General features: G+C 40.9%; 1 protein-coding gene across 1 annotated transcript in view; it reads left to right on the top strand.

Moving 5' to 3' along the window:
- The window catches only part of ccser1 (coiled-coil serine-rich protein 1), a 129,424-nt gene that overhangs the window by 26,101 nt on the left and 86,627 nt on the right, over positions 1-16,696 (top strand). The window contains exon 7 of the mRNA XM_020643445.3: positions 15,314-15,488. Coding sequence (XP_020499101.3) covers positions 15,314-15,488 — 175 coding nt within the window. The remainder of the gene's footprint in view (positions 1-15,313; positions 15,489-16,696) is intronic.

Raw genomic sequence — 16,696 nt, 5'->3', positions numbered from 1 at the left:
TGGTAACAGTAGTCTGCCTGTTGAGTGTTCCCCTTCCCTTCCCTTCCGTCTTTCTTTTCCCTTTTCTCCTCTCAATGCTTTCACTTGCTATGCAGAAGACAGGTAGTCCGAGGAGAGGACATGTAAACACTCAGAGGTGTCCTTAGCTGTCAGCATGCAGTGGACACTCGTGAAAGTCCTAACTCCCATACTCCCACTTCTGATCTGAGGAGTGATGTTTTAGCTGTGATATTCACATGATCCTCCATTTACATAACAAGGCTCATTAGGAAAATATCAACACTTGTGGACACGTCCCAAATCTCTCCGATGACAGCTTAATTAAATATGACTTCAGAGTTAATATTTTGCTTCTCCTCCATATATTCCCAAATGCACGAGATTTGTGTCTTGGCTTCCATCTCGCTGTTGAGACTCTCATTTAACAGCCTGCCAAGTTAAACTGAGTATACAACGAAAAAAAATATAAAAAAATATGAACATCCCAATACTTGCCTCAAGCTATACAGTGTCACTTCCACAAACTCTGCACATTGGTACAGTAGTCAGGGTTTAATAATTCAAATGTCATTTTCTAGAGTTTGCATCTCTTGTGTGTGTTAGAATTTAACAGGAACAACTGACACTGAATAAAATGGTTATTGTAAAAGCAGGGGGGAGAAATATGTCCGGCCAAAGTCAATGGAAATAATCAGGAGTGTTGTACAGGTGTGAAAATACTTTTGGAGAGAGAACATACACTTTTACTTGTTATATTTAAGTCTGTTGAACTCAAGAAGGCTTCTCACACTCAGGTAGACGGTGATAAACACAGTGGGCTCTGGAGTCTCCCACAGAGACATGTAATCTGTGATTATATAGAATTTGCTCACACACATAAATAGAGGAACAAATGTGTTTACTGCCAGCATGAGTCATAAAGTACATCCGCCAAGTTTTTTTTTTTTTTCTCTCTCTACTAATCCCACCAGACTCAGTTTAGTCAGCAAAAACAACACGCGCGTCAGATACTTACACATTTACTTACAAGCACACATGCACATTTATAAAAATAGACAGGCATAAAGAATCCAGCTGAGCCTTGGAGTGGAGCTGGGGACACATAAAATGCACTGCAGCATGATTTTCAGACACACACAGCATACAGCAGGAGTTGGAGTGAACAGAGTGGATTCCCCTCCCTCTCTGTTAAGGTTGCTGCCATAAAATGCTTTCAACTGTGTCTTTTATCTTGTGTTAATCTATAGTTTAGCACTATAATTATCAATGGACACTTCTTATAGTATTATATTTCATATTTTTGTTGTAGTTACTGCCACATGTGTTATGCTTTTCCTGTCAAACTGGATACTATAAAGCATCCCAGAAGCCTTGGGGGGAAAGCTGTGCCTATATTCTCAGACATCTTTGATTTTCCCGACGCGCCTAATAGGCTGAACATGTTCAAAATCTTATTGTGTGCGTCTGTTGTTAGTCACACATATTTCTTCAGTCCATTGCTGTTGTTTAGCTTCTAATTTTCCTCACTCTGTTGGCTTTATTAAATGTTCAACACAGGGCGACTAATTAGTGCTGGCTTTTGTTTTTTTCTGTCTTGCTTTGAGTTGGAGCTTGTGGTTCTGATTTGTCACGCTGAGAAACACATCAAATTGGCAATGAATAACTCATTCCTTTGGTTTTCAATCCTTTTTTTTTTTAATCTGTTCAAGTGGTCTGCTCCACCAATGACAGATATTACTAAGTGGTTTTTACTGTTTTTTTTATTCTGTTAACAGATTGTCAGGCATGACTTGAGCCTCTTGAACTCGTAATATAATTTTTAGCATTATTTTCGTTATTTGAATAACAAAGCGAGGGCTGCTCTTTTGTGTTTGGCTCTCCATGCTTTGTCTGCCTTTGTCCCTCTGTTTGTTTTAAGATTTCTTTGGGCGTTTTGCCTTATTAGACAGTGGCAGCAAAGGCATTGGCAAGAAAGAGAAAAGGACGACACGCAGAAGACAGCTTGAATCAAACACAGAGTCGCTGCTTGGAGGAACTGCCTCTTTTTGCTTTTCTCTTTCCTTTGTTGATTACAACACCCTGTAAGTTGGTCTTTAACTTAAATGTTATGCAGCATGCTGATATTGAAACCCTGATCTAAGTAAATGTGTAGCTTTGTCAGCAATGCATTGGGACTTTTCCCAACTTGCCTGTTGCTTTCTCAAACGCATTTCTTCTACATTTAACATTAAAAAAAAAAGGAAAAATAGCAAGGTATACTAAGTGAATACTTAATGTTTCTGAGAATTCTTTAATATAACCGTTCCTCATTCATACTTGAGCCTAGTTGGCCGGCTTGAGTGAGCATTAATGTCACCTTAAACTTGGGTTTGGAGAAGGACACATCTGTAAATCAGTCATCAGTCTCTCAGAGGCTCATAACTAGGGATGGGAATTGTAAGGTTAATCATAATACAATACCATAGGATACAGTTTATATACTCAATACATGGGGATGATGAACGATTGTATAACACTATGGCAATTCTGAGATAATTGATACATTGCAAGACAATCGTACAATGATACATTATGTTATGTGATCGATGAATTGAACTGCTGATGTGTGTATGAGGTCAATGAATGTATCACGTTCACTGCGTTTCACCTCTCATCCCGCTTCATCCTTAAACTTCTTTTCACCGCTGTCCGACTCATTTTCCCGCTTTCATGATCTTCTTCTTTTAACCTGCAGTCATCTTCTTCTTTAGCCTCTTAACTTCTGTTCATGTTACCCATATTCATGTCATAGGTCACCCCGCTGAGGAGTCATGAAGTAGAGATGCAGTGAGTCAAATTGACAAGGAAATCTGTTTAGATCACCTTTTTTTTTTTATGTCGATATTAGTCACCAGGGTTTCAACTATGATACAGTATCACACGGGTCAGAATGGACCACATGTTACCGAATCGTATTTTGTCCCACCCCTACTTTGTTATTAATAGGGTTACTAGTGCAACGTTTTGTTTGGACAACTGGTTTTATTCTTTAATGAGTGGTAGATAATAAGATCCATATCAAGCTAATACTCATGCTATAAGCAGACAGATCTTCATCCTAGGTAAGTATCTCCCCTCTGAAAGACTAAAATAAACACCTGTGCTCCCTGAACGCACCCGACAACCAATGATGTAGCTGTAGACGCGACAAAGACGTGCTTTACTGATGGATTAACTTGTCTAGAAACAGTTAAAGCACGTAACTTGGATGGTGATTGCACAGTTGTGTTAATTACTGGGCTTTGGAGGAGCCTGTAGGCGTATTCTTGATGTCAGGACTGCTCCAGTAATCTTCACTTCATGTAAAAAGATCTCTTACTTACCAATCCTCTTGTTAAATGGTGTAATTTGAATGTACATTGACATAAAGCAAACGCAATCAAAGCAAGCTTCCCTTTGCTGTCCTTGTAGCTTTCTATATGCATAATACCTAATTAGGCGCCTCCCAGTGTCTAGTGTCTTTGAATAAACAATTCATTTGCATCTTTATTTCCTGCCAACCAATTCCCTCTATACATAAATATACATTGTTTTTCAATAGCGCCACAGAAGCAGCCTGATGGGAAGCATACATTCCTTTAATATCCTGGATTACAGAAGTTTATCCCTGGTACTGTGGCACATTTCCATTTCATTCAATCGGAACCAGAGCTTACTCCGGTGATTACGGACAGGTAATTATGTTTGTGAGCACCAACTCAAGGCACGAACACGATGAGATCCAGAATTAATGGTTTATTATTGCTTTACATTTATTCAGAAGTGTCTCTGAGAATATCGAATGTGGATCTGACCCTAATGTGGAGTTCGTTACAATAACAGCGTGCATACAGAATACCTGTCATGTAAATAATTTGCACCTTTCTAGGCTTCACCATGGCAACTTTTGTTTTTTCGTTTCCATTATTTTGTCACAGCGATGACAGCGAAGCCAGTACAAGATAACAACAAATCAGAATTATGACTCATCTTAGACAATGTATTTGTCCCGCTGAAAGGAAGAGCCTGACAGTGACGATAGGACGACATGAAACAGAAAGGAGAGCTTTGTCATTGATTTTGATGCTGTTGATGTTGTTACAACATAGAAAATGAGCTACATGCTGTGTTTGTCACTTATCCAAACGATGGCAATTTTTCAATCTTTAGTATACGGCTCCACCCCTGTGTTTTCCCAACCGCTGTTTACTCCAAAAACCTACATTCATAATGCATCTGGTAACAGCGTGAGCTTTGTGTCCCTCTGTTGGATGGACAGAATAATCTCCTCTGCCGTGACTATGATGCATGTGATCAAGTTAAGCCGAGAAAATGTTATCACACAATTTACTACTGTATATAGATTTCCATGGTGTTACTATAGTCACCTGAGCCTTTGCACCTGAAGCGTCTCTTTGCTGTGGGGTCAGGTGGAGTATCAGGGGGTGAGGTTTCATAAATAAACACATACCTATATGCTATAGTTAGATCATGTAAATTCTAGTGCTCTATTATCACTGCATGATAAAGCGTGAAATTATCATGTCTTTCAGTAATGAATAGAATAAATAAACACTGATGTGCACGATGAACAATACTTTCCCTTTAGCTGGTAAATTAGAATTTTGTTTTTTTCCAAAAACAAAATGCTGCCTTAGTCCACAAGTGTTTTCTTTTGTTGTCTGTTGTGACCTTCAGCGTTATGTAAATTAACAAATTTAGAGTTACTGTGAAGTATTAGAATTGCAAAAGTAATTGCCAAGAAGTATAAACTCAAAGGTCTCATATTTCCTGCAGCTTTCTCTTCCGGTTGTGGACTGATTGAATAATGCTATGAGGCTTTAAAGATACAATGTGTAGATTCTGCCACCAGGGGGCTCTCAATCAATACTTCAATTACAAAAGATGACGTCAAGGCTAGCTGGGAATCATGGGAGTTCTCTCTGTTATTTTAGTATTAGTTATGCATAATTAGGGGTGTGGCTGATCTGACGGGCGGTTGTGTTGAAGCTGTTACCTAGGAGGCTAAGGCCCGCCTCAGCTTCAGCTTATTACCTGTTACTTGGTGGACTGAAAGTTGATTTGAGACGGCATATCCAAGCATTTTTTATTTATGTGTTTTCTCAAGGTTCTCAAGTTGGTGCCGTAGCAAGTGCTGCATCTTGCTGGTTGTGCCATTCATGTCGTTCATCACTTTTTTTTCAATATTTATGCCTGCTCACCTTGCTTCTACACCCTCATCGGACACACAAATCTTCCACCATGTCTGTGTGGTAAATGTACTTGAGCTTTTCTAGTCTTCTGACTACTCAAAGAACTTATACACCACCTGTCACACCTATTCACACCAATTCTCACACTGATGGCAGAGGCTGCTATGTAAAGTGACCATCAGAAGCACCTAATCCCATTCGCACACATTCATACGCTGCCAAAGAAGCAGCTGGTGCAATTCAGGATTCAGTGTCTTGCCCAAGGACACATCGGACATGTTGCTGCAGGAGCTGGGGATTGAACGCCTAACCTTCTGGTTGAGAGATGACTGACTCTACCAACTGAGCCACAGCCTCTCTTCTTCGGTCATTCACATCTAAAAAGACAATCTCTTCTAACCCCCCTCAGAAAGTAGGGGGGGTTTTCAGCCTTTTTTGTATTTGATTACAATTATGATACATTTAGATGAGTACCACAGAGAGCCACAGAAGGTAATGCAGACTGTTAGATAGAGAAAAAAGTATGTAGGAGTTCAATAAGAAAAAAAGGCAGACGGTGCAGATTTTCCTCTAAAACAAGTGCAGATTCAGAGTGCAGAGTGGGAAGGAAAGCAGAGAGGAGAAAAGAATATTAGGTTAATCAGAGAGTCACCCCTGCCATATTACATTTATTTTATATTCTGTGTCTGAAGACCTGAATTCAACATTAGATTCACTGCCTGGAGCTGGGCTCGCACTCACTCTTTAGTCACAGATGCACTTTATGTCGGAGATGAGTTTAATGGCAGCATTAAACATCGGCAGCCTCAGGTGCTGAATGTAGATGAGCACGCCGTGTCTGTCAGACGGAAAGAAGGAGTGACAAATGAGGACGATCATTCTCCAATAGAGCTGTGGTATACTTCACTAATACAAGTGCGCGCATGACACACAGATGTCTGCACACACACATAAACACATTGATTGTCCTCATAAAAAGATTCCTTGTTGTCAGTAAAATGTTAATGAGGAAAAAGTTGGCGTACAAGGCTTGGCTGCCTTTGTCTCTGTCCCAGTGTTAAAGTGTCCTTAACTGAGACAATGCAGTCTTTATATTGTTGATTGACAAGGGTGCAGCCCACCCCTCTTCACTGCTGCTAAAGATAAAGCACTTCAATCAAGCATCATTTATTTCACTAGCACTCATTTTGAGTCACTTCCTACATAAACTTAAAATTATGTGAACCAAGACATCAAAGTGTGCATAGGAATGCCTCTTTATTTACTACTCATGTGGAAGTGCATTAGTGTGTGTTCTTGTTGGTGACATTATGTGTTGGTGTGTGTGTAGGCATGTGTCACTGCTGGCAGCCGACGGCCCCGTAATAAAACACTTTGTGAGTGGTAAAATAATGAAAGTCATAAAAAGGCAGATAATTGGCTTTTTCAGGTTGGTGAAATGGATCACTCAGAACTCTGCATTTGAGAAATGGCTTCTGGGAGTCGAGGGTGTGAGTCAGACACAGAGAGGGGAGAGCGCATGGGAGAAAAAGACAAAAGAGGGGTGAGGTGAAAAAAGGGAAAAGAATGGGAAACAAATGATGAAAAAAGGTGTTTATACAACAAAAGTGGAAAAATGGTTAAATGTACTTTGAGGTCAGAAGTAGCTAAAATAATTATACAGTAAACAAAGGAAAGGAGGGCTTCAATGTCCACCCTCCTCTCCTGTTTACTCCTCTGGGTAATTATTCTAAAATGACTTTAGAGTCATTTTAGAAGAAAATATCTGAAAACATTTAATTGCGCTTTAATCTTTGTATTCAGTTGTAATTAGATTCAAACTGACATTTGCACGCAGTACCAGAGTTAGCCACTAGCTGGTGTAGTACTACATCTTAAGAAATTCAAATTTGTCCCTTTGTGTAAACTCTTTGAGTCCTATTAGAGAGACCCATTCCGTGCAATTACCAAGCTGCTCAGAAGTGCATGTTGGTGTGTGTGTGTTTGTGTATAAGAGAGAGAGAGAGAGAGATCATAGTGTGTGTGGGAGTGTGTGTGTGTGTGTGTGTGTTTCGGGCTGTAGGCTCATGACAGTGGAAAGACAGATGACCCTGAGTAGAAGAACGCTCTCCCTGCCTGTATTTCATCAATCATCAAAGAAACAGACTTATCTTTAACTGTTTCATGCACATCCTGGTTTGTGTGTGTGTGTGCATTTCTCTGTCTTAAGTGGTAATTATCTGCACAACAGACCCATGCTCAGCAGTAAAAATGACTAAATATATTCTATAACTGCTGTCAAAACTTGCACACTTGCATACCGCACAAACACACACAGGACTAGCAACATGGCAGTCTTTGTAAATGCAGCTGTCATTGAGTTTTGTTTGAAAATGAAACCCTGATTGTCAGGAAGGAGGGGGGGGGGGAATTGGGACGCAAGTGCGGACCCAGGGGTGTCTCAAAGTTAACCACAAAATCGCACTAGCGATAGATTGGAAAGGGGGGAAGAAACAACGAAACTGTTCAGAGCCACACCAGGCTTCCTAACCTAAATAAGGCACTGAAAAGGATTAACTAAATCACAGGCTGAAAAAAAAGCATAGGCTGCCAGGAAGACCTTTGATAACACAAAAGACTGGAGTAGACACAAAACTATCCAGCACCCAAAGTTAAACACTGGGAGACCAGCAACGGAAATCTTATGTAGAAAGTTCTTCGTTGGTGTTTCTACGTAGATACACACAAGCACTCGAGAAACCACAGGGAGAACCTCTCACTACCTCTGAAGGTGAGATAATGAAACTCCCCACACCTGGGCTTAATCAAAGCCAATCAGTGCCACACACACCTGATTGCAACGAGTTGATTCTCTCACCACTCTCACTGAGCAGAAAGAGTGAGTGCCCTCACACTGATTTACTCAGTTTATAGATTTCCTGCTAATTTAAAACTACTAATAATCATGAAGGGAGACATCATGTCCAATAAATGGAACCACAGATATAGCTTACATGTCCAGGAAATGCTCAGTCGCTTGTGAGAAACTCCTTAAAAATGCACAAGGAGTTATTAATTAGAGGCTGCAGTCAGTTGAACATTTATAAACCAAACTCCAGTAAAGGATGAGCAGGATGTGTACTTTGGTGCCTGTTAAGTGAAGGATTATTAATGCCCATCTACCGTCCTCATTTTGTTGTGCACTAATCAATCTGAACTGTTGCAGAAGGGTCTCATTATTTCTGAATAAGGACGACTAAAATAAGAGACTAAGACATTTAATTCATATATCAAAAGACAGCAAGACAAAGAAAAAGGCAGTGACTATAAAGATGAGATGTGTGGCCCATAAAAGATGTGCGCCAAAAATAAAACACTCAAGCATCGTTTACATGCTAATCTTAAACCCTGATTGGGAATTTAAACCTCACTGTTTACATGGATGCTACACGCTACAAGCATTTTGACATGAGCAAAGGGTCCCGATGGTCTCATCTGCTGGGAACAGCAGTGGTTAGATGGATTCTGTCTTAACTTTGAATAAACTTGTTGAACTACTCGGTGCTGGTTCCTTTTCAACCATTGACACATTTTGTTTGCTCCCGCCATGTTTCTTTTCAAATCCAGCAATGACAAAAGCTAAAACTCTTCATGTCAGACATTGCACAGTAGGAATAGTTGAACCCCAAATCAAGACCAAATGATTGGATCAAGGGTTTACATGAATATTGACAAGAATACTAAAAGGCATACATCTCCCCTCTCACCTGAAATGAAATTCATAATTCATTCAAAAGTGTTTACATGTGGAATTTTATTCTGATCGGGCTTTTATTCTGCTTGTTAGTGGTCCATGTGAGCTGTTAGGGCTGTGCTCAACAAATCAATATGGCAATATATTGTCATGTGCTCATTGCAAATACAAGTGTCGATGCCGATCTTACAGAAAGGATACGGCTGTAAAGCTGTGATGACAGTTTTGAAAGACAATCGACCTATGGTTGAGTTCACAATCACACCTTAGCCATAGCTCTGGGATTAAAATATTTTAATGTATTAGGATCTCTGAGGAGCTGCATAGAAGTGATGTTGTAGGATCATTTATTGTTATTCTCAACAATAAAGAACAACTGTTGGAGGGAATTCTGTGAAGGACATGGTCATCATCCAAAATCAAGGTATATCACGATATGTATCGTATCATCTGTATCGTGATACGCATCGTATCGTGGGGTTGTGGGAGTTACCCAGCCCTATGAGCTATGGTGGACACAATGCTGGGATTTCAGTTAATATCAACCAACGATACCTGTTATATGATACCACTGTAACAAAAATAAAAGTCCTAGACACCCAATATGGGGTAGTTTCTTGTTTTAAATGACCAAAAAATGCAGGGAACTCCGAGTTAGTAAAAATATCTGCTTCTGTAATGTTTTGCTATTTGGACAACCTTAATGGGCAAACCTTAAGCCCTCATTTGCTCAGTTTAACCAGAAACGTACCACTTCTCTTTACTGACATGGTAAACACCATTCAGGCGATTGAGTTTCAGGGGCGTTGCGATTCTGAACCTTTCCTCCCACTCGTTTTCCTGTCGACTCTGTGGATTAGACAAAGGTGCATGACAAAGGAGGAAAGAAGAATCCAAATCTGAAACCACGCTGAAAGCCAGAGAAGGGGGCAAAGGTGTCAGACTCAGAGAAACACACAGAAGTAGGAAAAACTTAACAAAACAAAACAAAAAAAACAACTTGGAGAGAAAAACTTTTTCTTGTTGCAAAGCTCTGTGCCACTTGACACGAGCTGTCAGAGAGAACAGTCTATGATTGATCACATGTCATTTATTTCTACTCAATTCATCCCGCCTAGATAGCAGGGTGGAGCAACAGAGAAGTAAATGGAGAAAGTTTACACTCACCGGAGATGTCAGCCAGGAACAAAAAAGCTAGAAAGAATCCAGTTCAAGGGAATAAAGCACCTGTGGCTGCTTGACAGATGGAGCTAAACTGTCCTCAAAAAACAGCAGGCTTCATTGACATTTGTCTGAGGCGCTAAGCAGAATCCCTGGGGAACACCTTAGGCTCTGATACTGCATCAGTTTCGTGTAGCAGTTGTCAAAGTGATAGGGAGGAAAAAAGAGACAAAGGGGCAGGAGTGGAGATGTAGAGACAGAAGACACAGGCTCTGGCCAAGGTTAGGAAGGGGTGGATGAGAGGAGGGCAGTTGAACAAAACAAAAGGGGGGGCGATGGAAGCTTGGAGAGAGCGTTCAAGAGTTTCTGATTGATGGAGAGAAAGTGAGTTAGAAGGGTCGATGGACAAAGAGGGGGGGAAAAACAGAAAACATGGGTGTCACGGAGAACCAGTGAAGAAGAAAGTCCGACCTTTTCAGTCAGAAGTCTTTTGAAGTGGTTTATGTTGATCGATATTTCAGTGATACGGTCTTGTTTTGCTCAGAGAACATTTTTCCTGGGAACCTGCTGTCGGTCTTAATGCTCGTCTCCACTGTTTACTTGGTGATTTTTTTCTCGGAGAATGTGACAAAAGGCATCTAATTTCCTCTCCCTCTCCCTCCCCCTCTAAGTGGACATCAGTCAAAGTGGACATGGCCTCCTGATGATAAAGAACTTTGCTGCCATCCCGCTCCTCTCCTGCTTTGGTTGAAATGCAGACTGTGAACTCGCTGGTTGTCTTTGTTTTCTCAGACAGGAGAACGGTATTTCTCAGCTCACCTTTTGGAAATGTCATAACAGAGGTGGTGTAGAGTCTCTCTTTATACACTTCTGTCACAATATCGAAGCTTGTTTGTGGAGAAATGTTTCTGCAGAAACTAAGTTGATTTACACATTTTATTCTACTCCTTGCTTGTCCCCGTTCATATCCTGCTGCCATGCTTCAATATCAATCAGATAACTAATGAAAGGCTTTCAAACCAATCCAATGTTAATTTAAAAAACACTGACAAAATATTATGTCCTTTACAAAAGCTAATTCATTCATTTTTAAAGGTTTTGCCCTTTTAGAGCACATTGGCATTGACGCAGAAGATTCAATAGATTCTTGTTGTGTCCCCGGTTTTGACATTTGGAAAATCTCTTTTGGCCAAATAAGGTTTATCTTATCTCTGCCTTCTTATTGATTTGAAAACCTGAAATTGCCTTCTAATCTAGTCAATAATCAATGGGAAAAGACACATTGTTGTTTTTAAAAATCAGTTCTGGCATTTATGGAGCTCTGATTGGAAGTTAAAGCACTAGTTCATGAGGCGGCTGTAGCTCAGTCTGTAGGGACTTGGGTTGGGAGCCAGAGGGTCACTGGATTAAGTCCCGGTACGGAACAAAAGTGAGAATGTGGACTGGTTGCTGGAGAGGTGCCAATTCACTTGTATTGTCCGAGAGCGAGGTGTCTAATTCTTAACTGCTCAGGGCGCTCATTCATGTGCAGCCCTCTCACTTTGAAATCTCTCCATTAGTGCATGTCCATAGGGTCCTGTTCGTGTGTGTGTGTGTGTGTGTTTTCATTTTAGGCCTGTATATGTGTGAAGCTCGTTTTCAATAACAGAGAAATGCCCTCTGGGATTAATAAAGTATATCTTCTTTTTCCATCTTCTTTCACTCAAACGAACCCAAATATTTACTCATTGATGCTTGAAATTTCAGATCTCTCATAATTCTCTTGCCACTTCATTAGACGTCCATTAAAATCGTTATCTACTGTAAACAAACATCTGCTCTTGATTAGTATCCGAGTGTTTTCTTATAGAAAGTTGTTGCCAGCCGTCCTGGCTTTGAAAGGTTAAAACTCCTGTGATCAACTTCTAATTTGTGCTGATTCTGGCGCCCCCCTGTGGACAAAGTGGCACTGTGAATTTTGCTGTGGGAAATATGGAAAAAAGATGATAGAGCCGTGGGTTTTAAATCACTTTGTGTGACACCTACCCCACAGCAGCAGGTACAACTATTGATATTTAAGGCACACTTTTTAAGATTTTGGTTGAAATTGTCTTTAGGTCCTGACAGAAATGAATAATTAATTTACTCTGAAAAAGGAATCTGTAGCAAATGTGAGGCTGTAAAAAGTTTGATAAATGTCTGCCACGAGGTACCAATTTAATGAACCAATAACGCCTCCACGTCTCCCTGCTTGTTCTCTACCCCTCGCGTACACTAGCCCAAACTCAAGGCGCGTCACCGATGACGGAGTTTACACTGTGAGTTTACTTACCGCTGAATGAGACATGAGACGACGTAGTTTCTACACAATGCAAGAGATGAGCTGAGGTCGGCTTCTGGAGCAACGGCGGTCGTTCATGTATGTGAGGGGGCGTGGCTTTTGAGGGAGCACAGAGGGGAGGGCGGGTGGGTGTAGACGGAGCACTGAGGGAATGCTACTTTCAAAACCATGCTAATTTTCGATTATTACCAGCCCTCCCTTTAACGCTGTATATGAATGATCAACCTTGCCAATCATGGTCTTGTTTGCCTTTGTAAGTCATAAAGCGGCATCAATTTCAGTCTTATCATTACCAGCTAAAAACCCCACACAGGAGCTTTAAACCACTTTGCAACTCAAGAGAGAACGCAGAGTTCTGTTATAATTATTATGTGAAAAGAGTGCTGATTGCCCCCGCTGGTTAATTCTAAAATGAGATTTTAGAATACATATATTTAACTACCCTAAGTGCCCTATTATCACTGTGACAGCAGTCACACAAGGTACAATTATCATTGCTCAAAAGAGTTGTTGAATTTGTTGCATTTGCTTTCCTATGTATGAGTTTTTATTTATTTATTTTAGGGGTCGGGCAAAATGCTACTGACAGAGTTTCTGTTTGTCACATAATACTTTGAAGCAGTTGGCGCTACCAAACAGAAGGAGAGCTTGATCTTTGTTTTCAGACTGTTTACACGTCTGGAGGAATGCAAAGTAGTCTGACATCATAAGCAGTTTAAAAAATATGCTGGAGCTTAAAGTTAAACCCTAAAACTGACAGAGAAAGGGAAGTTAGCTCCAAGCAACAGATGATAGCAAGATATAATATTTTTATAGGTAAGGTCAGTTTTTTTTTTGTCTGAGCTTTAGTGCTGGCCTGAAGGCGAGAAAGAAGTTAAGAAATGCTGTGACATTGATAACACCTGACTCCTGTTGAAAGTTCCTTCCAGTACCTGTCTTCTTCTGTGCTAAATAGGTGTTGAAGGTGAAGCACAGAACAGAGGCCGTGCACCAGAGACCTAGACGCAGGGCTCCAGAGGCCTGTTTGCTGTTTAATGGACTGTGTTCTCCAATGGGAGAGTTAATTAAAACAATGCTTTGGTTGACCTCTCCCGGTTGTTTGTGATCACCTGTGTCTAAATCCAACCCCACAAAAATGCCACAGCTGTGTAAAGGAACTGAGAGTTACAGTCGTTTGGTGGCTTGTTTATAATCGGGCCTTAAACTGTGACTTGTGAACGTGTCTCTTTTGGAGAGATGTCCTCTCTTTTACCTGCTTAACCACCAGGAAGTCTGCTGCACTGTTGTCCAAAGCTTTGTTTGTTAAAAAGGTGTTCCCTACGACAACAACAACAACAACATCAACACACACACACTTTGATAGCCACACAGTCAGCTGCTTGCTTGCACACAGGGTTGCACTCGCAGCAGAATAATTGTGGACAAGCCGTAATACAAAACGCTGCATTAAGACTCATCATGAAAATAAAATAGGGGCACACAGACAACATCACACAGCTGCGATGGACTGTGCTGAATCAAAGCTCTTGAGAATGAAGTATCCTTTTGAGTTGATAACGATGGTTAGAATCCAGATGAGAAGATGGACTTTGATCTTTGAATGTGTTAATGTCTACACTATGCAGACATTTGTATGCTTGGTTTTATTTTATTTGTGTAGGAGTGTGCTATCACCTCACGCTGTTGGCTTTATATCATCATAACAGACTTATCACTGAAGTAAGCGCAGTTACAATGGAGTCATTGGGGGGGGGGGGATGTTGAGCAGCTGTGAACGTTGCAGGTTTTGTTCTTCTGCCTTCTTTAATATTCAGGTCTCATTCCGGCTGGGGGCTCAGTGGTAGAGTCGTCTCTTGATAGTGAAGAACCTGCAGCTAAATACCTGACGTGTCCCTGACAAGACACTTAACCCCAAGTTGCTCCCGCTGCTTTGTCCGCTGCGTGTGAATGTGCATGAATGGATTAGTTACTTCTGATGGTCACCACCTTTGCTATCAGTGTGTGGATGGGTAGGTGTGAGGTGTAAAAGCACTTTTGAGTAGAAAGTCCATCGACAACAGAAGATTTTCTCCATCAGACTGGAGTGGGGGTCTCATTAGGAACGATATAATGTAATAAGTCACATTGTAATTTTTACAACATATCCAAGACGGCGAACGAAGCAACAGAGATGGCGAGACTATTGCCTGCATAACAATGCTACGTGCAATTGGACGCACTCGTCAATGAGAGAGTAAAAAAAAAAGAACAAGCAGGCAACCAGAAAGCGAAGACGCAGCCTCATTACGTGCTCTAAGATCACACCGGTCTCAGCTCAGGAAATAAATGTCATCACCCCTGCCCACTCCCTCGTGGTGAAATCTGTTGCGATCACGCATCAGTTCTCATGACTTCTTGCGGAAATTCAACCAGGGGGCTGCCAGAAAAAAAGTTTGGATGAAGTCAGAATGAAACATTTGTCCGTTTGCATTCACACAAACAAAGTTGGCCCTGAAAACTTCTGGAATCTTTTTCAGAACTTCTGTGCATGCATGTAAAGGTCAAAGAGGTAATAGTGGTATTTATTAATCGTAAGAAACTGTAGAAACACAACTCAGTGTTTCACCTCTACTACTAGTATGATGCACTAAGATCTTCATGTTCACTCAATAGTTTGTGCAGGTCGAGTTGCAGCTGTTGATATTACTGTTAAGTACCACACATCACATCCTCCATCAATAACAACCGAAGGCCAGCTTGAGAGCCCACTGTTTGACTGTGGAGCTCAGTGGGATGCAGTGAAGACAGGTCAATGATGAAGTTTTCAGAGTGACTCATACTTAAAATCATATCTTTTTATGTTCTCCCTTCCCTCTTCTTCTCCCTCAGGGAGCCCAGCCGTCCAACCAGCCTGCTGCCCAATGACTGGAGCTTCGGGCCGGGATTGGGGAGGGAGGATGAGCCTCTTACTCCGGGGCTGGAGACCCTTCCGCTTCGACTGATGCAGCAGGACTGTACAGCTGTCAAGACCCTTCTTTTAAGGCTTAGGCGGGCACTGCAAGAGGTGGGACATGAACAAAGAATCCAGGACTCTTCTTAACATAGTTTGAACTCAGATTGAGATATTAATGCACTATGATGTAAACGACACACCAGACACTGCTCTGTTACACAGCCTCTTGTGTGTATAACTGTCTTAAAGCACAGGAATAAGACCTTTCCTTCATATAATAAATGCATCAAGTTATAAAAGCCTCAAATAGTTTAAAGCCAGAAGGGGTGAAGGGTTAGCAAAAAAAATATGATGCAATTGGCATTTCGAGCCAAAACAGTTCAGTGTGCTCCACGGACACACTCCTTCTCTCCCTGTTTTAATCAGCTGTATCCCAGCTCCGCAAAATCAACTCAAAGTGGATGCTTTTCCGCCTTTAAAAGGTCTCTGTAATCACTTTGCTTTGTTAATTTAATCAGATTCTACATTAGGAAGAGGAAACTGGGAGGCTTATTTTAGCCGTTGCAATCATACTCTTACTCTTACACTCACACTATACACATTAATCCTCCTGTTTCGGGGTATCACTCTGAGCTTTAAAATGCTTTAGTCTGCTTAAAGCTAAGGTTCTACCTCAGGCTATGATGCCATCTCAGTGTGAAAAACCAGTGAAATTATATCCACACCATTATAGAAGTGATTAGCTGTAATGGGCACTTAGTAAAGCACTGACACGATGCAATAGCTGCACAAGGATTAACCGTAAAAACCAGGGAACCATATTGACGGCCAAGCAGTGCAGACAAGCAGACTTTTCTTTCAAACTGTGGGACTAGGAACATTATAACATTGTAGCTTTAATACTTTTTACTTCTACATTTGATCATGTATTATTGACCCTTCTGCAGAACATGAAATTGTTGTAAATATGATTTATGTGCTTTATTTGGGGTAATTTGTAATTTGCAGAGAGCTTGACTTGGGGCAACTTCTCAGTCAGGATGATAAATTATACAATCAACTGCTGAATATAAAATTCCAGGTTTAGATAGAGTACAGTCCACAGCAGGGCTGAATGATAATCACCCTATTTTAGAAAATAGCTGAGGCCTAAACAATCGCTCATGTTTGTCAAATTTGTGTCAGCACAGCTCCGATAGAAGTTGACGTTTTTAGTGAGCTTTCAACATTCTTTTGTGCGGGCTTCATCTTGGAAAGAAAGTTCTTCTGTTTTCTCTTCAACCATTTGTTACTATACCTGAAAGTTTGGGATTCATTAA

Source organism: Labrus bergylta, chromosome 2 (assembly GCF_963930695.1).
Source record: "Labrus bergylta chromosome 2, fLabBer1.1, whole genome shotgun sequence".
NCBI classification, from domain to species: Eukaryota; Metazoa; Chordata; class Actinopteri; order Labriformes; family Labridae; genus Labrus; species Labrus bergylta.
This window is presented reverse-complemented; position numbering and strand designations above follow the sequence as displayed.